Source organism: Petaurus breviceps, unplaced genomic scaffold, assembly GCF_028583685.1.
Source record: "Petaurus breviceps papuanus isolate PSGF00001 unplaced genomic scaffold, PetGlider_PUasm1.0 186, whole genome shotgun sequence".
NCBI classification, from domain to species: domain Eukaryota; kingdom Metazoa; phylum Chordata; class Mammalia; order Diprotodontia; family Petauridae; genus Petaurus; species Petaurus breviceps.
In genome coordinates, this window is record NW_027185798.1 from 58,183,265 (window position 1) to 58,208,344 (window position 25,080).

The window sequence follows — 25,080 nt, forward strand, 5'->3', positions numbered from 1 at the left end:
CTTTCCCTGCCTCTCTCCTTCATTATGCCTCTCATTTCATTATCCCTCTCAACCTCTTTCTCTCTCCCCTTTCTCTTCCTTCTCTCTCTGTTCTCCCTTTCCTTTTTTGCTTCCACTGATATTTGCCTCAATGTCAGTCAGCAGTAACCCTTACATCATCAGTGCCCCCCAAAATCTGGAAAATCCACATAAAATTTTTTTGGCCTTCCTTTCCTGCCAGAGAAGAAGTCTTATTTTTTCCTTTTCTTTTCTGGGTTGCTTATAATTCCTTATTGCAAAATTTGGGTTAAGTATTTGGTCATAGGCTCTGTGTTGTTTGCTGGCCTTTGCCTGGCATCTGTGACTTCTGCAAAATTCTCAAAAAATTCCCATGTTATTTCTTATGCCAATTTACAATATATCAAAATCTTGATGGGGAAAGTCATGTGGCAGCTAAGATAGTAGATATAAACTTGGGCTGTCTTTATATAAATATAGTGACCAGAGAGAAGGAGATGGTAGGCCCTGGTCAGACTACATGTAGAATACCATGCCCACCTCTAGGCACAATCTTTATGAAAATGACCTTTTTTGCATTAGAGTAGCCATAGCAGAAGGGAATAGGCACAATTCTTTTATTTTAGTTTTTTTCTTTTGATTTTTGGAAGGCAAGTGGGGTTAAGTGACTTGCCCAAGGTCACACAGCTAGTTTTTATGTTAAGTGTCTGAGGCCCGATTTGAACTCAGGACCTCCTGACTCCAGGGCCGGTGCTCTATTCACTGCACCACCTAGCCACCCCTAAATAGGCACAATTCTGCAAAGGATTTTTCTGCAGCAAAACACACCTCTAGCATAAGCCCTCTTTTTTTATAATCAGTCATTAGTGGAGAAGGGTTTGTTTACCATTCTCTGTGTCTTCTAGATAACTGAAGCTTATTCATCCTTAGCTATCTATTCTCCTAACTAATGAATCCAACTTCCTTTTCCCTTCTTATGAAATTTGATCTTTCAAGTCATGCTCCAAAGACACATCCAGCTATACAATAGTTTCATTTGTAGCAAAGAACCAACCACACATCTTCTAGTTTTAGAATGTGTCTTTTTACTGTACAAAGAAACTTTACAGAATGCAGCCAAATGAAGATAACAGAGAAAGCTGATAGAACACACTTATAAAATTTTTCCATAATTACACCAGTACCGCTTAGAGTAAATAGTCCAGTTCACAACCATAGTGAATTGAGCACAAACTATGGCGCATTTAATGTCCATGGTCTTATGGTGGCATTTCTCTCTCTTATGTGTAAAGGACTGTAAACGCACACTCATTTACTATATGCCCTTAAAACCACAGAAGAGAAATGCCATCTTTGACCACTTCTGTGATAGTTATTTGTACCTGAAATAAAACTTAAAACCCTCTTAGTGTACTCACTATTGGGTTCTTTTTTTTTGAGGGGAGGAGTCCAGACCCGTGATTTCATCAGTTTGAGGAGCTCCTTGTGTGGAAATGTCCTCCACAAATTTAGTCCAGCAACTCATCTGGAACTAATAGTCTTAGAAAATTCCCTGGGGCATGGAGAGGTTAAGCAATGTGCCCGTGGTCACACAACCAGTATATATCAGAGTCAGGCCTTGGATCCAAGTTTGTCTTTACTCCAGTGTTGGCTCTTGATCCATGATAACGTGTCTGAAACCTTGCATCTTTACAAAAGATGAAATTGTTTTCAGGAGATATTATAAAGATTACATCTTGTTAACACAAAATAAAATGTATCAAAAAAATTTAAAAATAGAATACCAGGCAAACTACCAAGAGACACTGGTATTAATTATTCCTTAAAAAGTATTCAGATTTATAATCTTCTTAGGAGGAGATTTTGATGGAAAGTGATGTTATTTTAATTTTCAGGTGACTAGGTATAATTATTTTACATATGTACAGAAAATGCTATTCTATGTACATTTCGAAGAACCACTGCAACCATTATCCTTCAATGGACCAGTGAAAAACCTTAACTTCACTGGTAGCAACTTTCCCTTTGGCTTCCTGGCAATGGAAAGAAAAAGAAAAGGCAGATGTTTCTCTCCATGTGTTCACCATGTGCAGGAGGGAGAATCTGAAGTCACAGCATGTTATTTTCCTGGTGGAATGATGAGCAATAATTAAGGATTGACTGATAAATAATGTCTTTGGTTGAACTGACAGCTACACTTTCGATTTCAGGGCATCTACCAGGCTGTAAGAACCTTTGTGGTTGGCTTTTCTTGCAAAGTAGATGACCATTCCAACGGCTGGGATTACCAGGGAAGATAAGCAGTACAGTGCAAGAAGTTGAGGAGAAAAATATTTAGGGATTTCTGGAAAAAAAGAAAAGCAATTGACATTGATTACAAAAGTGGTAGTTAAAAAAAATAAATATATATATATATATATATTTTAAAATATAGTAGTATCATAGGGATAGGAGTATAGGTACTTTCCCATTATGAAGAAAAGGGAAATAATGATTTAGACCAGGTTCTTGACCTCTTTGTGTATGTCATGAACTTTTTTGAGTATCACTGGACCCCTTTGCAGAATAACCTTTTTTATTTAAAGTTCATAATTGAAGGAAATGCTAAATTTCAGTGTGATTTTAGTTAAAATATAGAAATAATTTCTCATCAAAGTTTGTGGACCCCCCCAATTCTATTCACAGACCCCAAGTTAAAAGCCCTGATGTAGATCATCTTGGCCTGAACCCCACACCCTCCTCAATCCACCAAACAATTAAATGAAATATGGACTGAGGGATTCAGATCACTGAATGAAATTCCTACTTGGTTTTGGAACAAGAGGCCTGATTTATTTGTGTAACATTGGTGATTGTTATGACAAAGGCAATAGAAGGATGCTTTCATGCATTGAGGAGATTCCATTGTATAATGGGATTGATTGTGGAATTTTAGCATCCATCTAAGAGAACAAAAAGGAATACGGTGAGGTGGGAATACAGTGCATATCTCTGTATTCACTTTTATATTTGAGATTAGACATACTCACTAGAGAACCAGGACTCAATCATTATGAACTGAGAAATACAATCAGAAATACAGGAAGATAGTCCACACATTTCAGCAGAACTCTATAAAGCCTGTGTTCTTGAATTATGGCCCATCTCTGAGAGAGATACGCACAGTATTTCAATATTTGTACTATTTCCTTTTAAAATAAGCTGTCTTTATTTTTTCTATCACCAAAATGTTGCCTTATGGTCCTTTGTATTTGTCTTCCACGTTAGGTCACTCCAGCACCAAAAAGCAGATAAATATGGTACATAGAAGGATATGGAGGGCCAGATTTGGGGTTATAAAAAAAAATCATAGTTGTTTTATGACCCTGGGCAAATCACATAAGCTCTCTGTGGTACCCAAGCAACTGTCTAATCTAAAACTATTAATTTGCCAATGAATATTTGGTCTGCCTCTGTGAATGGATTTTCCATATCAGGAATTCCCCTCAATGATGAAATCCTAGTGTCATAGAATTAAAACTGGAAGGGGACTTAGAGGTTCTTTTAATATAATACAGAGGCATCTAGGTAGTACAGTGGTTAGTGCACTGAACCTGGAGTCAGGAAGACCTCATGAATTCAGATCTACCCTCAGACACTTATTAGCTATGTGACTCTAAACAAGTCACTTAACCCTTGTCTGCCTGACTTATACAGTAGGGATATTAATAGTGCCTACCTCTTAGGGTTGCTTCAAGGGCAAAAGGAGTTAGTCTTTGTAAAGTGTTTTGTAAACATTAAGATGTTAACTGTTATTATAATCTTCATTTTACTGATGAGTAAAATGAGACCCAGAGTGGTAAAATGACCTGTTAAGGGTAGGCAGCTAAGTGGCATAGTGGATAGAGCATTTGTTGTTAGAAAGGGCTGAATTCAAATCCTGCCTTAGATACTTACTAACTGTGTGATCCTGGGCAAGCCACTTATCCTTTGTCTACCTCAGTTTACTCATCTACAAAATAAAGGAGCTGAACTTGATGGCCCCAAAGTTCTTCTCTAACTCTAAATTTATGATCCTTTATTAAAATCATACAGGTAATATTGAGATTCAAATTCAGCTTCCTCTCACCTGACTCCAAATCCATTGTTGTTGTGGTTGTTTTTACTTCATATCACAGATTAATTTGCTTTTATATAGACTCTATCTCTAACCTATTTTTTATAATTAATCATTTGCTCCCTCTTGTAATCTTTTTTTTTTTTGCTTTTTTTGGGGGGAAAGGTAGGGCAATTGGGGTTAAGTGACTTGCCCAAGGTCACACAGCTAGTGTGTGTGTGTGTGTGTGTGTGTGTTAAGTGTCTGAGGCTGGATTTGAACTCAGGTCCTTGATTTGAACCAGGGCTGGTACTCTATTCACTGTACCACCTAGCCACCCCACCTCTTGTAATCTTAAAGACTGGCTGGTGATAGATGAGCCAACATCATAAAACTAGCTAAAGACATCTGTGGTCCATTTGAACTTATTTACTCTTTAACCTTAAATACTAGTCATCCTCAAAGAATAGGATTTATCTTTCTTGTATGAATTCAAGTTAATTTTAGATGAAATACCTCACAAGTGGGATAAGCCATCAAAAGGAAAACGATACACATACTAACCAGTATCCAAGCCAGCAAAATGAACTGTGTTCGTTATTCAGGGAAGTAAAGGAAAAACCTTATCCTTCATTACACCTAAATGTCCCAGTAACTGCCTCAATTCTCCCCTTGTCTTTATGCTAGTCTAGGCCAAACACCTGTATTGCACCCTTCATTATGGTTAGTTACCAATGTTTTTTGTTTTGTTTTTTTAAAGCAATCAGGGTTAAGTAACTTGCTCAAGGTTACACTGCCAGTTATTTCTGGGTGTGGTGCTGAGTATTTGAGCCCGGGATTCGATCTCCAGGTCATCCCAACACTGGGGCTGGTGCTCTTACTTGCTGAGCCACCTGGCCACCCCTAAGCAATTCGGGTTAAGTAACTTACTCAAGGTTACACGGCCAGGTGTTTCTGGGTGGGTGCTAAGTGTCTGAGCCCAGGACTGGAGCCGGTGCTCTTACTCACTGTGCTACCTGGCCACCCCAACTAATGTTGACTGCACAAAGAGTAAGAGACCTCTTCTCTCACTAAGTTTTCTTTAATTTGCCAAATGTTATTCTTTTTAAATCTCTTTTTAAAAATTTATTTTTAACATTCTTTTTTTTATTTTGAATTCCAAATTCTCTCCTTCCCTCCAACCTCATCTAGAAGGCAACATGATACCCATTACACATGTGAAGTCCAAGCATTATTCTTTGAATCTCATTTCATTTTCCTCTCAAGTACATGCACCCATATCTCATAACTATACTCCAAATGAGCAGCTATGTCTATTACCAGAGTAACTTTAGAATATCATGTTCCATTAAGTTGGCAAGCAAAAGAAAGCTTAAAAGCTTATGAAAATCCATTTTCTGTGTCCAATCTACTGTCATAGACCACATAACCAATTAAATTAAATTGGCAACATGCGAGTTATTTATATGACCCGGGCAATACAGGAGACAAAATTGATTTTGCCATGGTTATTTGCATCATCCAAATCCAACAATTGTAAGCCAAATTAAATTTTGAGCCTGAATTACACAGCTAATCAAGAATGCCTCATTGAAGAATGACTAACCTGATAAATACTTTGATTAGATAAAGCAATTCAAAAAGAAGACCACATAAGGAAGAAAGATAACCTAAAAGTGGGAAGCATTAAGCCATGTCTTTAAGTGAGAAATATTAACTATAGGAAGCAAAAGAAAAATTATAAAAATTTTAGGAGCTCCATTTAATGGAGAATTTAGCGGAGTTAAAGATGACCTGGGCATTGAGGAAAAAAGAAAACATAACAAGCAATGAAGGAAAGTCCTCCTACCCATAACTGAGATCTCAATCTGTCCAGAGTCATTGCCGACCTCATTAGAAACATCGATTATATACAGCCCTGTGTCATCGGGAGTGACGTGATATAAGGTAAATGTTCCATTCTTTGAACACATAGTCACTTCATTGTCCACATCAACTTTTTTCAGGACAATCACTGCAGGAGGATGACTAAAAGTTGTACATGTAATAGTGACATTTTCCCCTTCAAGAACAGTTCTAGATGGATGGATGGATATTGTTGTGTTTCGAGGAGGTACTGTGAAGACAGAAAACATGGAATAAAGTTGGCTACAAGTCCATAGAAATTTAGTCAAGTTTATAAAAAATAATTTCTGTCTTTTCTGGGCTTAAATTTAATTTTCTTTAATAAAAAATGGATTGGTAATCATCATTTTCAAGAACCAGAGACAGCTGAGAAAGGTTCCTTTGGGGGAACAAAGGAAGAAGCCAAATATACTTGAGAAAAACCAGCTGAGGCAGGCATTTGTGAATGGACTCTGAAAACTTGGGGTGAGGGTGATAGAGAAAGAAAAGAGATTTCTGTTTGTGTGTGTGTGTGTGTGTGTGTGTGTGTGTAATACATATATACACACACATACATACATAGATGATAGATTAGATAGATAGATAGATAGATAGATAGATAGATAGATAGATAGATAGATAGATAGATAGGTAGATAGATAGATTGGGTGGGAGGCTACAGGTATGGAACGTTGCAGTAACTTTCAGATGAGGTGACTATAATGTTATTGTTCAGTCATTTCTCTCTTGTCTGACTCTTTGTGAACCCATCTGAGGTTGTGGCCAATAAAAATAATTTTAAGAGACAAAATTTTGGGCTAAATTATAATTGATTATATCAATCACGGCCAGCAAATGATAGACAAAAAAATGCTCATTCTCCTCTCAGTGGCCAAAGAGGAAGTTTGACGTTTATACACCCATGGAGGAGAGGTGTTCCATCAGAAAACAATCAGCTCTTATTGTTTAACAATTATTGAAAGAGAAATGAGCTCCCTCCAAAGAGGGACTGAGAGTGATATCATGCCACCCCTGGACAGAGACTATATCTATACCCAGACCACCCCCAGTCTTGAGCATTCTAGACAAAGGATCTCCCTCCACCCAAGCTTGATTGAATGGAATTTACCCTAGACTCAAGATTCCTAGTGAGGTTGGGTTTGACTGGATAAAGGAGAAAGTTAGCTGAACCTTCAGAGAATGAGTTTTTGAAATGCAGACAATAGAAAGAATATGTCTAGACCTCCTCAAATCATTGGTTATTAATAACAATTTTCTCTGGGTTTTCTTGGCAGAGATAATGGAGTGGTCTGCCACTTTCCTTCTCCAGCTCATTTTACAAATGAGGAAACTGAGGCAAATAGGATCAAGTGACTTAACCAGGGTCACACTGCTACTAAGTTTCTGAGGTCAGATTTGAACTCAGGAAAATGAGTCTTCCTGACTCTAGGCCCAACATTGTACCACCTGGCTGCCTCTGACTTGGTTTTGCTTAATCATTTTCTTTCTTTGCCAGAGTACTGAGGGGAGAGGGAGTAATGTAGAAATGTTTATAATGTAAAAAAGAAAATTTAAAGAAAATTTTAAAAAGAAATAGCACATTAGAGAAGAGAAAATCAAGGCAGAAAAAGTTTAAAAAACTTACCCAGGGTCACACAGCTAGTAAGCATTTGAGGCTAGATTCGAATTCAAGTCTTTCTGACTCTAAGCCCAGAGCTCTACTCACTATACCAATTAGCTGCTCCTCTAAGAGAAAGCATTTTTATCCCCATCTTGCTTATGAGGAAACTCAGAGAGTTAAAATGACTTACACAAGGTCATAGGCCTGGTGGCATAAGGGAAGGGCTCCTCTTGCCAGGATGCTAGAGTAAATGATATTCATCCCTTGGGCAGGACGGTATATTATAAGTCATAATTAGGGCTCTGTGAACAGATTGCAATCCAGTGAATTATGTTTCTTCTGATCCTTCCTTCAAGTGATCCTGATCTATAGAATGTTACATGGAAATCTTTAAGTGAGGGAAAAACCCTTCACTTCATGGAATAGGGTTTTGTGTCACCTACATGCTTGAGAGAGGTTTGCTTAATAACTCATTTGCTCATTTTCAATGCCAGGAGGTAAGAAAACTGACAGAGACAGAGAAGAGAATGCTAAAACCCAGAGTTAAATCCTGACTTTTGACACTTAATAGATATATGATCACACACAAATCTCTTAAACTTTCTGAGCCTCAGTTTCCTCATCTGTCAAATGAGGGGGTTGGAATAAATGATCCTTTGAGCTCTAAATCTGTGATCCTATGAAAGAGCGGTCCACATCCCCAGTTTATGGGGAGTCAATGCACATTCATGGAAAGGTCAATGATTTTGATTTCTCCTTCCTTCCCATCAGAAGAAATTTGGATGATCTCAACAGGCCAAAATGGGACTGAAATCTTTAAGGGAACATTTTGACAGCCTGGGATATCCTTTCCATGGTGCATGAATTCTCTTTGAAAGGGACGGTATAGTAATTATCCTGAAAGGAGTCACTCTGGGGAAATAGTCACTATGTATTCAGAGAAAGGTATTCTCCACTGGAAACAAGGAAGAAGGGTCTTTTGGATCCAAACTCTTCCCTTTTTCTTTTCCTCTTGACAGCTACTGCAGGCCTGGTCAAACATTTGGCCGATTTAAGACCTGGGAGACCAAGGATGCATTCAATTTAAGTCACTAGGGTGGAAAAAAAAATAGATGGCAATCCCCTACTCACCAATGATTTATTCTAACTCTCTGGCAATGATCCATGTGATATAACAGATGTGCTTCATTACTCTGGGAAATCTTATGAAATAACCAAAAAGAAATGGAATTGAACTCCACTCTGCCCCTCTTCCACACACACTCTCTTTAATGTAAAATGTCCCCTTGAAATATATGGAATTAAAAAAAACAAAGAACTAACCTTTAACATCTAGTATCAGACTCCTAACTTCTGAACCACCCTCGTTTTTAGATTCACACTCATACAGTCCAGCATCCTCTAACTGGGCTGCATGTATATTATAAATGCCATCTGTAGGTTCAAGTTCTCTATCTCCCATCTCTGTTTTCTTCCTCAGGATAATTTGAGACTTTGGAATGTCCGCAGATGTGCAGGAAATAGTAACCGCGTCTCCTTCCTTGACGCTATCAGAAGGGAAGGCTAGAAGGCGTGTGTCTTTGGGAGGCACTGTAAACAGAAGGCAGAGTGTAAGAGTGAGAGAGCAGTTAATCCAACATAAGCTTAATGAAGCTTGCCAAAGGGATGGTAGCAGCCAAGACGCTAATTTGCTCTGGAATGGTGAGGACACTCTCCATTTTGCTGTAACTGATGGCCTGAGATATATTTATTAGGGTGGGATTTGTTTTATCTTCAACTAGATTCTGGGCTCTTTGAAAATTGAGTCCACATCTTTCTTATTATTTCTTGTATTCCTACCCCTGCAGCAGCTAGTGAAATTGTGAGTGCATTTTAGATGTTCAATCAATATTTATTGAATTTAATTGTGAAAAAAGGATAGTGCATCATTATAATGTATTTGTCTTGTACCATTTCCTAAGAAGTTCAGAGGACCCTCAAAAACTTCAGAGCTTAGACCTCCCAAATCCCCACTTTGGGGCTGGCTAACTTAAGTTTCAAATGATTATACAGTTGGTCTGAATGGAGAAACATACATGAAAGTACAGAATCATAGCAAACCCTTTAATTTACAAATGAGGAAACTAAGTTTCAGAGGAGTTAATGATTTGTCAGAGGTCTGTAAATACAGCAGAAATTGTCAGAATATAATGCTACAGGATCAGGCAGAGCTGAGACCCACATAGGGCAAATATTTTGAATGACAGTCAGGCATCTTGAGAATTATAGTTTTTCCTCTCTCTTATTCTGAGGATGGGGCCATCTCCCATGGGATTTGGAATTTGGAATTTGGGACTGGGGATATGAGATCTGATAGCTGTATGGAGCTTGAGTAGAACTGGGGATTAGTCTGGGAGCATAGCCTAACCAGAAAAGAAGGGGACCCCTGCTACATATATGTTAAGTACTAGGAGCAGAATTTGAACTCAGGTCTTCTAATTACAAATACCTTACTCTTTCTATACTATATTTGGACAACTAGGTGGCTCTTGGATAGATTGCTAGACCTGAAGCCAGAAAGATGTTAATTTGAATCTTGGTCTTGAATATTTATTGGCTATGTGACTCTACACAAGTCACTTAACCTCTGCCTGCCTCAATTTCCTCATCTGTAAAATGAGGATAGCCCTTATTTCACAAAGTTGTGAGAATCAAATGAAATATTTGTAAAGCACTTAGCACAATACTAGAATATAGTAGAGACTATATAAATATTTATTCCCTTCCCCTCTCAATGGCCTACAAGGCTCACATACTTGCCCCCAAGCTCACACAGATAGAAAGCATCATGATGTTCAAGCCAATCAGTAGCCCTCCTCTGCTTTTCCAATACCTTATCTGGTGTTTACAGATAAGGGAATTACATCTACCAGTGCTGATTGGCATATTCTCTGCTGCTTAGAGTCTCAGAGAATTTCCTAGAACATTAGAGAGCAAGTGACTAGCCCAGGGTGACACAGTATTTTTCAGAGACAAGACTGAGTGCTGTGGCCCTGTCTGAAATGTACTCACCTTTCACCTGAAGTATCTGTGTAGTTCTCCTTTCTTTGGGCTCAAACTCCATTTCATCAATAGGTAACTTGGCCTCACAAGTGAGGGATTTTCCCATGTCTTCCATGGTTGGGGTAAAGACCATCTTCAAACCCTTGGTCTCCAAGTTCCCTTCAGCTTTCTCCACAATTTCATGTAATTCCACAGGATGATGAGATCCTTCCTTCCAGAATTCCATCTCCAGTCGCTCTGAGGGGTATACCTTTGGGACCTTGCAGGTGACAGTGACAGGGCTTCCAAGAATAAGGGGGCCACTCATCTCAATCTCAGGATCTCTGGGGAAAGCTTCAAATACCAAAATAAACCTAGGTATGAATGGGATTTTTGCTGGTATTTTACATATGATGATTTCAGAGAATAACCAAGTTAATGTTTGTTAGCAGGAACAGCCTCCAAATGTCAATTTTGGTCCCTAGAGACATTATAATTACATTATGCAAATATATATATATATACAAGCATGTCAAGCAAGACTATGTTCTAGTCTTAGGATATAATCTTATTGATGACAAAGGTCTGTTTTAGAATGCATAGTACCTTAGTTAATATATTTTAAAATATCTATTATTAGGATTGGTTAAAACAAAGGCAATATTTCACTATTTAGACTTTGTAATCTGCTCATATATTGTAGAGTGAAGGATGTCATAGAGTTCTGGGTTGCCAATCCAGCAGAGAAGGAAGGGATGAATCCTACCAAGAGAGAAAGGTTTTGCATATAGGCCGTTGTTGGACAAACTGTACCTCTGCCATCAGATGACCAGACTCACTGACTTCAGAAAGACTAATCACCGAAAGACTATTCAGTGGACAATGATTTTTTTTTCTCATCCCAGAAACTTAGTAAGACTATAGGTAAGATTCAATGCAGATGGATTTATCAACTTCTTAAAATATTTCTGTAAATATTTCTACTCCAATCAACACATTTTACTGAAATTTTAAGACATAGACCTTTAAGACAAGTATGCTACTACTGGATTTGCTCTAAATTTGAGAGACTCATTGATTAAAGAGAAAGGGAGAAGAAGAGAGAGACAGAGACAGAGAAAGGGAGTGAGGGAGATAGATAGAGAGAGACATATACACTCACAGAGACAGAGAGACACAGAGACAAAGACAGAAAAATGGAGGGAGGGAGACAGAAAGACAGAGAAAGAAGAGAGACAGAGAGAGAGAAAAGAGAGACAGAGGGAAAGAGATGGAGAGAAAGAGAGATTGAGTCTGCCTCATAATCCATATGATTTTTGTTCCATTCCCACTTCTGATACAACCTAGCTGTATGATCCAAGACCAGTTATTTGAACTCTCCCAGCCCCAAACTAAGATCTTAGAAATCTGTTACTGATCTCTGTTGGTGAAGGGAATTTTAGCTAGTCAGTCAACAAGCATTTGTTAAGTATCTACTATGTGTCAGGCACTGTGCTAAGCTCTTAGCAAATATTATCTCATTTGATCCTCTCAATAGCCCTCAGAGGCAGGCACTATCATCATCCCCATTTTACAGTTGAGGAAACTGAGACAGACAGTGGTTAAGTGACTTAAACAACCAAACTGTCTTTCTCTTTCTCTCTCTGTCTCTCTCTCTGTTTTTCTCTGTCTCTGTCTGTCTCTGTCTCTCTCACAGCTAGCAAACATTTGGGGATGATTTGAACTCAGGTCTTATTGACTCCATACCCAGGTCAGTATGCACAGCATCATCTAGCAACTCTTAGAGATATAAAGACCAAAGCAATTCCTTCCCTCAAGAGACTCACATTGTAATGAGGGAAAAAAACAATAAAACATGTTAATAACTAGGTGCATATAAGATAAATACAAACTATATAGATAAAGCTTCCTATACAGATAAAATCATGTCCAGGACAAAAATAAAATAAAATAAAGAGTTGGCAGATCTGAGCAATATTGGGATATAGTTGGCATTCAATCAGTTATTAAGGCAAAGATAGGGATCTTATTATCATTGTCCCAAAACAAAGCTTAGACTATTTTGCACTAACCAGAATGATGCTAAAATGAGTTCTTCTCAGCTATTTTCTTACTGCAATAAAGACCTCTTTTCCTGGTTCTCATTTATGGCTAGGAATGTGCCGACATCAGCAAATCCTTGTTTCTATGTAAGGATGACACAATATAACTTAACCCTCTTTTGAGAAGTTCAAATTCCTCCCAGACATAATCCATTTCCCCCTAGAATACAGCCTCAAGGAGGTAAGAAATGATTGGTCAGTGGTTCTGATGAAAAATCCCTGCAATGTGTACTTTTGAATCCTGTTCAGTTAAAGACAGAGCAACCATATCAAAGAAATCATGTGGTAGGTAATTGTACCTATTATATCCCACCATCATTATGAGCCAAGGCACTCTAGCAAAATCCATTCCACATCAATTTGCAGCTGGACTGGATTTGGGTTCCTAAAGTATTTACTTGGTACTATTCTTCACCAAGCAAATGAAATGGCCCATTAGAAAAATGGAGAATTGCAAGGAAGGTCTTATTCTCACGGCTGAAGTGAATTCACTGTAGGACACCTATGTTAGTCCAGCCTTGTTCCCAGCATCACAGAAGATCCCCTGCCTCAAGCCCAAAACTGTCTCTCTGCCTACTTTCCACTCACTTTTACCTCTACTTTTTTTTTCTTGCTTTTTGGAGGGCAATTGGGGTTAAGTAACTTGCAGCTAGTAAGTGTGTGAAGCAGCTGAGGCCACATTTGAACTCAGGTCCTCCTGACTCCAGGGCCGGTGCTCTATTCACTGCACCACCTAGCTGCCCCTTTATCTCTACTTCTTGACTATGCCTCTCAGCTCAAACTCCTCCCCCTCTCTCCAGGTCCAGCTGTTCACAGATAGCCACAGGTATTGTTAAAGTAGTAACTCCAATAAGCACTGACTCGAGATTAGTTGGCAGTCTCTGGTCTGTCAGTGCTTCTCCCAAGGTCAGCCAGCAAGCTGAGTAAATGCAGAGGGGTCTGGAAGTCATAATCAATTCAAACCAGTACTGGGGATGGAAGTGGGAGAGCGGCAAAGTATAGGCTCCTGACCATGGCCACCCTAATATATGAGCCAAGCTTTGGACTAGCTATGGGGCAAGCCACGAATCTATGTATGGAAAGATTTTTCTGCTTGCTTTTTGAATACAAATCAAGTGAATTGCCTAGAGGAAAAATTCTTCGGTATGGCAGTAAATAGTAATTTTTACCACATGCTTGAATAAAGTTTCATCAGGCACATATGGTTTCCTCATTAAGGAATCATGTGCCCTGTGTATTTCCTTCTCTAAACACTTCTGTTTCATTGCACAGTCATGGGGTCAGATTTACTTTTTTCAACTGATCCTACTGAAAATGAACAATTCCCAACTTTGGAACTTCACTTTTAAATAATGATCACTAATATTTACATGGTGCTTTGAGGTTTGTCAAGACGCTGTGCTGAGCTCTTTACAAATATTATCTCATTTGATCCTCTCGATCACCCTAGGAGGCAGATGTTATTGTTATATCCATTTTACAGTTGAGGAGACTGAGGCAGGCAGAGGTTTAAGTGACTTTCCCAGGGCTACACAGTTAGCCAACATCTGAGGATGGATTTGAACTCAGGTCTTATTGACTCCATAGCCAGCTCTCTATGCCCTGTTTCTCTAAAAGATACAAAGAAAAATGAGAACAGTCTTTTCTCTCAAGGAGCTCATTATCTCATCATCATCATCATCAACAACCATCATTATTGTGTTGTGTATGTGTGTATCATTGAGTATGGTATTATTGTTATTAATGTATAATTATGGTATAATTATTATTAATATATTATTATGGTATAATTATTATTAATGTATTATTACATTATTTCATTTGATTTCCTCAACAACTCTGTGAGGCAGGCACTACAGGTATCATTACCCCCATTTTGCAGATGGAGAGACTGAAATTTTGGAGAAGCAAATTGACTTGCCTACAATCATGCAGCTACTATATATGGGACTTAGAATGATATATTTAGAGCTGAAAGGGACCTCTGAGGTTATTTAGTCCAACTCTTAATTTTGTCAATGAGGAAACCATAGCCTAGGAAGATCATATGACTTTCCAATTTACCCCTTACATATATTATTTGTACACAGTTGTTTGGACGTCATGACCTCCCTTGAGACTTTAAAGAAGAGACTGTTTTCTGTGTTTCTTTATGTCCCTGGTGTTTAGCATAGTTCCTGACAAATAGTAAGTGCTTAATAAATGCTTGTTGACTTGACTTTTTGCGGGTCATAAAGGTAGTAAGTAGCAGACCTGGGGTTTTGAACTTAGGTCTTCCTGACTCTGAGTCCACTGCTTTCTCCACTACAGCATGTTGGCTCAATGACACTTAGAATAAAAGTAGATCACTTACAACGTTGCCTTACTTACAGTAAAGTTCCACCTGGACTCCTTTTTCCACTTTCTTGTCCCCACATGATGCTGTGCACAGATAAAAATGATCATTCTTAAGGCCAACAGGATTCATGATCAAGGTGGATTTGGTGCCCTCGTTGTGTGCCTTCCCCGCTATGGGGCTGTCTATCTGGGTTCTCCAGGAGATAAAGGGGGCCTCACAGCCCACTGTGGTGCAAGTCAACGCAAGAGAATCACCAATCTGAGCAACAATCTTTGGTCCCGGGGAGATTTCCACTGTAAGAGGCTTCACTGAAAGGAGAGAAGGAAAGTGAGATATAAACCTGTCTCAAACTTTCTAAGATTCTCTTCCTTTTCGTTCTACTTTGTTTCATTCATTTTATCATATGGTCTTTAACTTCACACCTGAAAAAAAGAAATTGTTTTCTTAAAATTTACTTTCTATGATGGAAAGGATCCAGTTTTAAAAAACAGCCCAAGATGACCCAAATGCACTCACTTGCTTAAAGCATTTAAAGGGGTTGCAAAACAGTGAATGAGCCGAGATAAGAACTGTTAAAAAAAAAAAAAGATGGGGGTGGGGGCTGCCATTTTTACTTTACCAGGATGGAAGATTTGATGCAAGGCAAGAGGATCAAAGAACTCTCCCTGGTTGCTGGGGCAACTAAACCTATCCTGATCCCATGTGCAAATGAAATGAGATCTGTGAGAAGAATTTATGAGCTTAGAAGTATTGGAAAAGACAATAGTCACTCATTTTGCATCAGATAGGATGCCTTGAGAACCTCAAACCTAAGTTCTAGTATTTCACACACATTTGAAATGAAAACAAAAATAAAATTTGGAAGCAAATCAAAAGCTAAGTTTTTGATGCGCAAACAATTTGTCTCTTTAATGCTAGCTTGTGCTCCTTTATGGACACATGAACCTGTTCTAAACTCCATTACAGAACATGCCCAGTAACAAATTTTGGAAAGGAAGTGTTCTGGCAGTTAGCATCATTCCTGATGTGTACACAGGCCTTCTTTAGATGGCAGTTGTTTTGGGAGGAAAGGAGTCCTAAATCAGTGCTTTCTGTTGACTCTAAAGAAATTCAGTGATTTTGCTGCTCTGAAGGTGACAGATGAAATGTCACAGGAGATAACAAAACCCATCGTGTTTGACGATCTGTTTCAGATGAAGGAAGGAGAATCCAGTAAATAAGTTCTTTAAGTAATCCACACTTTCCCGGGGTTCCCTCTTGTCACAAGAAAAGGCAACTTTGATATTCAAATTTCTCTCTGTGTGGATGCCTAAATTCTTAACTGGGACATCCTAATCTCTTTTAAAAAAAAGTTCATCTCACATAGCCCCAACACGCTGAAAGTAATAATACATTTCCATAGTGCCTTAGGGTTTGTAACTTGCTTTCCTCATGGCAGTGTATAGTATTTACATGGTAGTGCCAGTATTATTATTCACATTTGACAGATGAGGAAACTAAGGCTTAGAGGATAAATGACTTACTCAAGGTAAATCAAGTAAATATCAGAGGTGGAAATTGAACCAACCAATACTCCTTCTACCACACCATTCTGCTTTTCCAATGATGTACTTTTAGATTATCCCTTTAAAAGGAGAGGTCTCCTTCAAGACAATGACTTCAAATCAGTTTTGAAATTTTTATTCTGATATTAGAAGTTGAACATTTAAAAAATGGATCTGATTCTTTGTGAGCCTTCTTAGATCATTCAGTGAAGTATTAAGACATATTGAATCTTGGCTCTTACACTTCCTGCCTTTGTGACTTAGGTAAAAACTTCATAGGTCTTAATTGCCTCATTTGTAAAATTGAGGGGGTTGGACTAGATGCCTTCTAAGGTCTCATTGTTGAAATCTGTGATTATATGGCCTCTTAAAATTTAATTAATTTTGGCTTCACAGCATATTAATTTCAAAATATATCTTTATCCCTGCTCTACAAAGCAAGCATTTCCTTGTAACAAAGATTTAAAAATTTTCAAACACAACTGTTCAGCAAAACCCAAACAAAACATTGACCATGTCTGATAATATATGCAACATTCCGTAGCTATAGACCACTGTACCCTCTATCCACTCATTGCAATGAAGGGAGGTTCATTTTTTCCTCTACTCCAGAGTCAAGGTTGATCATTATAATTACACAGCAGTTAGCTTTATTTCATTTTTCTTTCCATTTATTTTGCTGAAATTATCATGTATGTTATTTTCTTTGCTTACTACATTCTGCACTGGTTTATATAAGTTTTCCCATGTTTCCTTGAATTTTTTATATTAATTGTTACTTTTTTTTTTTTAAGCACTTGAGGTTAAGTAACTTTGCCCAAGGTTACATGGCCAGTATTTTTTGTGTGGGTGTTAAGCATCTGAGGCCGGAACCAATCCCAGGTCCTCCCGACTCCAGGCCGGCGCTCTTACTCACTGCACCACCTAGCTGCCCCAATTGTTTCTTATAGTATAGTACTATTCCATTATATTTATATACAAAAATTTGTTTAGTCATTCTTCAATCTTCGTCTACTTTGCAGGTTTTTGTCATCGGAGAAATGGAAACAATAAATATGTTTGCATCTAATTGGAGTTTTTCTGACGGGTAACTTTGGGCTATGTGCCTATCTGTGAGATCCCTGGATCAACATTTTATTCACTTTTTTTTTTGCTTTTTCTTTTGGAGGGCAATTGGGGTTAAGTGACTTGCCCAAGGTCACACGGCTAGTTTTGTGTAAGTATCTGAGGCTGTATTTGAACTCAAGTCCTCCTGACTCCAGGGCCCGTGCTCTATTCACTGCGCCACCTAGCCGCCCTCTTTAGTCACTTTTTAAAGCATAATTACAAATTGTTTTCCAAAATAGTTGGATCAGTTCACAACTCCATCAACTGTCTTTCTGCAGCCCTTGCAAATATTCCCTCTCGGCCAATTTTCCAAGTTTTTTCAATTTTTCTTATTATTGGCGATTTGGAGCAGCCTTTCCTATAGTTGTTAACAATTACATTTCTTTTGAGAACTCTTTGTTCATGTCCTTAATTAGGGAATGACTCTTAATTATATATTTGAGTAATTTTCTATATAATTTAGATATAAGGTTAGCTAACACAAAGTTTTTTTTTTTCCCCAATTGACATTCCCCCCCTCTTATCTTAGCCCCAGAGTCATAATAATGTAGACTAAATCTCTGGGTACAATAACTTTTTCAGACCATTGTTATGATAGTTTATAAATTACTGGCATAGGAGCCTTCAGTTTTAGCTTCATAGCCTTAAGGAGTTAACACAGCTCTTAAAAATCGGCCACTTCCTTCCTTTTCACTTTTTTTTTTAATAGAAAGCTAAGTTATTCCAGGAGGCAATTTTAGCAGCATAGCCTTTTTATTAACTCAGTACATGCAAGGGCTCCTTGGGAATTAACCTTTTGCAGCCTGAGATACAAAGGAGTGAATTCATTTAGCAGTAGTACAAATCTTAGAATATATTTTTTTAAATTCTTGTTTGGGTTCTATGACTGTTACCATTATTAGCCAATTGCATAATGGAAATTAACTCCTTTGACTCACCTACAGTTACTTCCACCTCTTTTCTACTTTTCCCAAACTGGTTCTTCGCTTCACACACGTAAGTTCCAGAATCTTCCTTCCTCATGCCCACTAAAGTGAGCGTCGCATTCTCAGAAAGAGGCAATGGGTCCTCACTGTCCCGTTTCTTACTCCAAAAGATCTGTGGGGGTGGCAGGCCCTCACTGGAACAGGTCATTGTCACAGAATCCCCTTCTTGCACCGTGTTGGAGGGGGTGATGGAGATGATTGTGTTCTTGGGTACAACTGAAAGAGTTAAGGCCACTGGGTTAGTTGTCCTTGTCCTGTATGTCAGAACAGTGGGGGTACAGGGCAGCTCTCTCTTCTCACAGATGGTGACCTGAGGGTTTTAGGAATGTGGTTCCTCTAAACTGTGTTTATGCACATACATTGATTAGTTTAACCCATCCAATGAGCCCAAGAAAAGTGGTTTGTGAGCCAAAATGAGGACATTTAAGCAAAACCCAGTTCACGTTGTTTTAGTGGGCTTTTGGTGATTTAGGGCGAAGGTTTTTTGTTTTGATAGATTGGTATTTGTGTAGATGTAGCTTCTGAAAAATAATATTGATACCGTGTTAAGGTTTGCAAAGAGTTTTATAAATGTTATGTCAATTAATGCTTACAACAACCCTGTGATTGTCGATGGGTGATTTAAGGGATTTTTTTGATAGACTGATATGTGTATAGAATTAGTTTGTAAAGCACTTTACATTTGTAATGTTCAGTTATCCTCACAACAACCTGAAGGGATAGGTGCTATGATTATCAACCATTTTTAAAGATCATGAAACTGAGACTGAGAAAAGTTTAAGTGACTTGCCCAGTATTACACAACTAGTAAGTATCTGAGGTAGGATTTGAACCCAAGTCCTCCGGTCTCCAGATACAGCGCGATGGTCAGTATGCCAACCTAGCTGCCTCTGGAAAAGAAAAGCACTTGAGACCATGTCCAAATGAAAGAAGCCAATTAACTTATTGAAAAAAAAAATCTCTCTCATCTGAATTATTCAGATTTGCTCTGATTTGCTAAGTGCGAGATTTACTCCAAAATCAGGTTCCTTCCTCTTAGCTTTGGCAAAAGCAGCTTGACCACTAACACTTCATAGAAGAGATTCCTTCTGTTAATATCACCTAGTATATTATATATATATAATATAATATATATTATATATAATATATATAATAAAGCACCTAGTCTTAAAAAGCTGGCTAGAGAAGAGGTGTCAAACACACTGCCTCCAGTGATAGAAGATACACTATGAGACACATTCAACATTAATTATTTTATGGCATTAATATGCCCATTTTACAGATAGGCAAACTCAGTCCCTCAGTGGGGAGCTGTTGAGAACTGCCACAGCAATTTGTCCTGGCCAATGTGCCCTTTCTATAACCACTCGGCAAAAAGACTTGAATTAGGAATAGTGTTAAATGAGAGTAAACAAACAACTTTGACCTTATAGACCAGATACTAAATGTCATTGTCAGAGAAATAGAGGCATAAGATCTCACAAAACCTGTGTCCATGTCTGAAATGTACTTACTGTTCACCTGAAGTATCTGTGTAGTTCTCCTTTCTTTGGGCTCAAACTCCAATTCATCCATAGGTAACTTGGCCTCACAAGTGAGGGATTTTCCCATGTCTTCCATGGTTGGGGTAAAGACCATCTTTAAACCCTTGGTCTCCAAGTTCCCTTCAGCATCCTCCACAATTTCATGTAATTTCTCAGGATGATGAGATCCTTCCTTCCAGAATTCCATCTCCAGTCGCTCTGAGGGGTATACCTTTGGGACCTTGCAGGTGACAGTGACAGGGCTTCCAAGAATAAGGGGGCCACTCATCTCAATCTCAGGATCTCTGGGGAAAGCTTCAAATACCAAAATAAACTTTAGTATGGATAAGATTTTCTTCTGGTGTTTACATAGGATGATTTAAATAAATATATTTTTCATGTGCACAATAGTAGCATATATTCAAAAACCTTTCATTTCACCAATATGGATATATCCCCTATTGATACAAGTTATCAACCCTTTTGTGTCTTAATAGACAGTTTTTTTTAGGTTCTGTGGCCTAAAACAAAACAAAAACTTTCCCTCATAGCTAATAAGATCCTAAGCTCCCTGAGGGCAAAAACTGTCTTTTACCTTTTTTTTTTTTTTTTGTATCCCTACTGCTTAGCACAGTGTCTGGAATATAGTAGGAGCTTAAGAAATATTTATTGATTAAGTGGTGAAACATCTCTAAGCTTTTCTAGGCTGGTCCTTAGATAACAGATATGCAATGCCTTGCTGGCCAGGAATGGAAAATCTGTCACTTTTTTTTTACCTACTAAAGCTTATACTCCATTGACATGTTTTAAGACCCTAGTATACCTACAAGCCACAAGGAGTCATCATTTTAGGACTCTAGAAAAGAAATCGTAGCACAGAACTAGTTAAAATTCATACCACATTTCTTTATCCAGACCCTGTTATTTTTTTCTAGTAAATACATTTTCTGGAGATTTTAAAAATAGATTCTCCTATGATTTTTCATAGATTCTATGGTAAAGAGTCTGAGACAGTTCAATCAGATAATCACTTGAGAAGTACTTATGAAGCACCTTCTGTGTGTCAATCACTGGGGATACAAAAATAATGGAACAGACCCCACTCCCAAGGAGTTTACATTCCATTAAGGGGGGGGTGGGCAGCATGTATACATATGGCACAAAATACATGCACTGTAAGCAGATGATAATTCCATGAAGGTGAAGGATTGTCAAGAAAGGTCTCCTATAGGAAATTCTGAAGGGAGCTAGATACCCTTAGAGGTGAATGTGATAACGGGGATTTACTCCACTGAGCTAGAAAACACAATTTTAATGACTAATAAAAGGATGTGATCTCTAAACAGTGACATCGAGACATCTCTTACATCCCATCAGTCAAAATGATGAGCATGAGGAGATTAGCAAAATCCCAGAGGGATGATGATGATGATGATGATGAACAATTATAACAATAACTGACATAAAGCTCTTTAAAGTTTGCAAAAGTACTATGCATTTAATCTATTTAAATCTCATAGCTGCACTGTGAGACACATACAACTGACCTTAATATGCCCATTTTACAGAGGGGCAAACTGAGTCCCTAAGTTTATCTATGTTCATATAATGAGGTGGGATTTCAACCTAGGACTTGCTGATTCCAAGTACAGCCTTCTAGCCACTGTGTGATGATCTGTTTCTCACTAAACAGAAAGATGTAAAAGTGATCTCTTCTCAATTCTTTCCATATTGAAATACTACTTTTTTTTTCCAGTTCCTATTTATAGTTAGGAATGTGCCAACCACAGAATATCCTTGGTTCTATATAATAAGATGATACCATATAATTCACCTCCCTTTTGAACAGTTCAAGTAGAGAGAGAATCAAATTCATCCTGAATATAGTCCTAAGGGTTGAGACAGGCTTAGTTTGAATTACTATTTTATAATACCTATGTGTTCTAAATCCTGCTGCCTGAAGCAGGGTAGAAAAACCAAGTCAGGGAAATCATGTGGTCACTTTCACACTATTTCCCATAATTACAAAGGAGTAGAAAGGACACACAGCTCTCCTGCTTTGGGGCTCAATTTTTCACTTTTGTTTGATCTATGCAAGACAAACAAATGGACCAATTTGACTCAAACCCCTTCTCTTCTCTGGGTCTCAGTTTCCTCATCTCTGAAATTAGGGGTTGGGCTATCAAAGTCCCTTCGAGTTTCATCAATCTTTGATTCAGTGATTTGCAAGGGGGAGGCAGTGTGTATCTTCTCCCATAAGGCATCTATGCTAGTCTTGATTTTGACCCAGTCTCACAAACTTTCCCAAAGCCCAGTTTTCCATCTCTGACTACTCTCTTCCCACCTTGGTATCTATTTCCTGATTTTGTTCATTTGGAACACACCACCACTTCTGCCTAGTTCTTATTCTCCAAAAACAGACAAAGGTGACTGACACATCTGGACTGGATAGATAAATGAGGGAAGATTAGTTAGGTTAGGACTCTGTTGAAAGCAAAAGAACTTTTCCAGGAATAGGTGACTATCTTGAAAAACTACTGTGTTAATGGCAAAATAGAAACTGGAAGAGTATGGGCAGCCTCTATGGTAAGATATGTACCTATTAATGGGGGGCAAGTAGGAGGAAAGGGAAAAATTGTAGAATGAAGGATTGTGAATAGAAAGGTTCATCTCTACTACTGCATGTTAATGAATTGGATTGTCTGGTCAATGAGTTTGATAAGAGATGGATGGAGAACTGGCCTGTAAGCCAAGAAGACCTTAGTTCAAGTACTGTCTCTGAAACATCCTGACCTTGGCTAAGTCGCTTAACTTCTCAGCCTTCTAAGTAACTCTCTAAGTTACAACTTATAGTGAAAAGTTGCATAGAAAAGCACTGGTCTGCACTGGTAGAGGGAGCTTCCATACCAGGGAGATGACTGTATTAAAACAATCACAATTCCAGTATCTGTCTCAACATTCCCTGCTGTAAAGGAGCCTATATTCTACTTACTGGGGGAGAAGAAGTACATAAATATGGAACCACAAGGTCAGGAGGGGGAAAGTGAGTACTACAAATTGAGAGAATCCAGGAAAGCTACAAGAAAGATTGGGATTTTGAAGAAAGAAAGAAAGAAAGAAAGAAAGAAAGAAAGAAAGAAAGAAAGAAAGAAAGAAAGAAAGAAAGAAAGAAAGAAAGAAAGAAAGAAAGAAAGAAAGAAAGAAAGAGAGAGAGAGAAAGAGAGAGAGAAAGAAAGAGAGAAAGAGAGAAAGAGAGAAAGAAAGAAAGAAAGAAAGAAAGAAAGAAAGAAAGAAAGAAAGAAAGAAAGAAAGAAAGAAAGAAAGAAAGAAAGAAAGAAAGAAGCTCTTAGTTTAACAAATGGTTTCTTCCCTGGCTTGAGAAAAATAATTCAGGAGAAAGACATGGTTCATCATTAAAAATACATGTATCCTGTTTATTCCTCCATCTAACACATTCCCCTCATCCACCCCCTGTGGAATAGCCATGCATTCATTTTTCCCCAACTAATCTCAATGCAAACAAGTACTTTTCAATGTTATAATGTTACTTTCAAAGAGTAGATCACTTACAATAGAGCTCCACCAGGATTCCTCTCTCTACTTTCTTGCTTCCACATGCAGCCATACACAGATAAGAATGTTCATTCTCAAAACCAACAGGATCCATGGTCAAAGTGGACTTGGTGCCTTGAGTATGCATCTTTGCCCCCAGGGGGCTGTCTATCTGGGTTCTCCAGGAGAAAGTAGGGGCTTCACAGCCAGTCACGGTGCAAGTCAGTTTGATGGAACCACCGATGTGAGCAGCAACCCTAGAACTTGGGCCAACCTCAATTTTCAGATCTTCCGCTGAAAAGGAAAAAAGAAAAGAAAATTTACCACAAGCTTCTGATTTAGTATTCCTCTCCCTTTTATTCTCTCTAGGAATCTGGGCAAAATGTCATAATCAGCTGTCCTGTCCAAATAACTTGAATCTCCCAGGTAGGTATTCAAAAAGACAATGAAGAGTGTTGTCAAGGAAGATGTTGGAATCATCTTCCTTAGTAAAAGATCAATGACTAAAGTTTAGACTTGGCCACTATTTCTCAAGGTCTTTTTGAAACATTTCCTTACAAATTTGTTTTCCTTACAAATTTGTTTTCCTTACAAATATGGGAAACTAACAAAGAGGTACCACAAGCAAGAACCAAAATTATTGATTCCACATGGGAGGAAATCATATTCCAAATAAGTTTAGTTTCAAGGCTCTCCCCATGCTGGACAATTGATGCATAGCTAAATTCAACAGCTCTTTGAAAACTAAGTTCAACAAAGTTTTCCTCTATCTTTAAAAACCTCAGCACCATTTTAAACCACAATACTGAGGAGTCTGAAATCAACCCCGCAGTTCAGATGGATGCAGGCAGGCAAAAGAAATGACAGGAGAAAAACTCACATGCAGCAAATACCATCCAAAGGAGATTCGTGGCCAGGACAGTCCCGAGCTTTTGTCCACACATTTTGTATGTTGTGATAGAGGAAATAGCGAGTCCAAACTACCCACTCTCTGTGCTACCTGAAGAAACCCAGGGACAGTCTGCAGCTTCCAAAGTGAATGCAGCTGGGTAAGCAATGGAGGAAAAGTCTGCTCTTTATAAAGGGTCTTGCAGCAGAGGCGGAGGGAAATCCCTTAACGGGGAAACCCAGAGCAGAGCCAAGAAAAAAAAAAAGACTGACCCAGAGCCAAGTTCCTCAGTATTAACCCCTTGTACTGCTCTAGAGGCCAAATCACAGGCATCTGCACATTCCAGGCTTGCTTTCCAGAAGTAAACAGAGGTTTTAAATTCAGGAACTGCTCTGAATTGGGGCACAGAAGATCCCCAGATTATAGCAAAGATAAATTGCA

At 38.4% G+C, this 25,080-nt stretch overlaps 1 protein-coding gene across 2 annotated transcripts; it reads right to left on the reverse strand.

Annotated features, from left to right (window-relative positions):
* Positions 1 to 1,059: 1,059 nt before the first annotated feature.
* On the reverse strand, positions 1,060 to 24,826 carry VCAM1 (vascular cell adhesion molecule 1). 2 transcript variants are annotated; one of them, XM_069090523.1, is made up of 9 exons: positions 24,631 to 24,825; positions 23,769 to 24,044; positions 20,190 to 20,513; positions 18,628 to 18,891; positions 15,071 to 15,346; positions 10,629 to 10,952; positions 8,901 to 9,167; positions 5,922 to 6,188; positions 1,060 to 2,341 (listed from the first exon to the last, which is right to left on the reverse strand). In XM_069090523.1, exons 1-9 carry the CDS (start codon positions 24,692 to 24,694, stop codon positions 2,190 to 2,192), a joined length of 2,214 nt encoding a protein of 737 aa, XP_068946624.1. In that variant the 5' UTR covers positions 24,695 to 24,825; the 3' UTR covers positions 1,060 to 2,189. The 2 variants fall into 2 exon arrangements, with proteins under 2 accessions (XP_068946624.1, XP_068946625.1); XM_069090524.1 differs by lacking the exon at positions 5,922 to 6,188 and having other exon boundaries at positions 24,631 to 24,826.
* Positions 24,827 to 25,080: the final 254 nt, after the last annotated feature.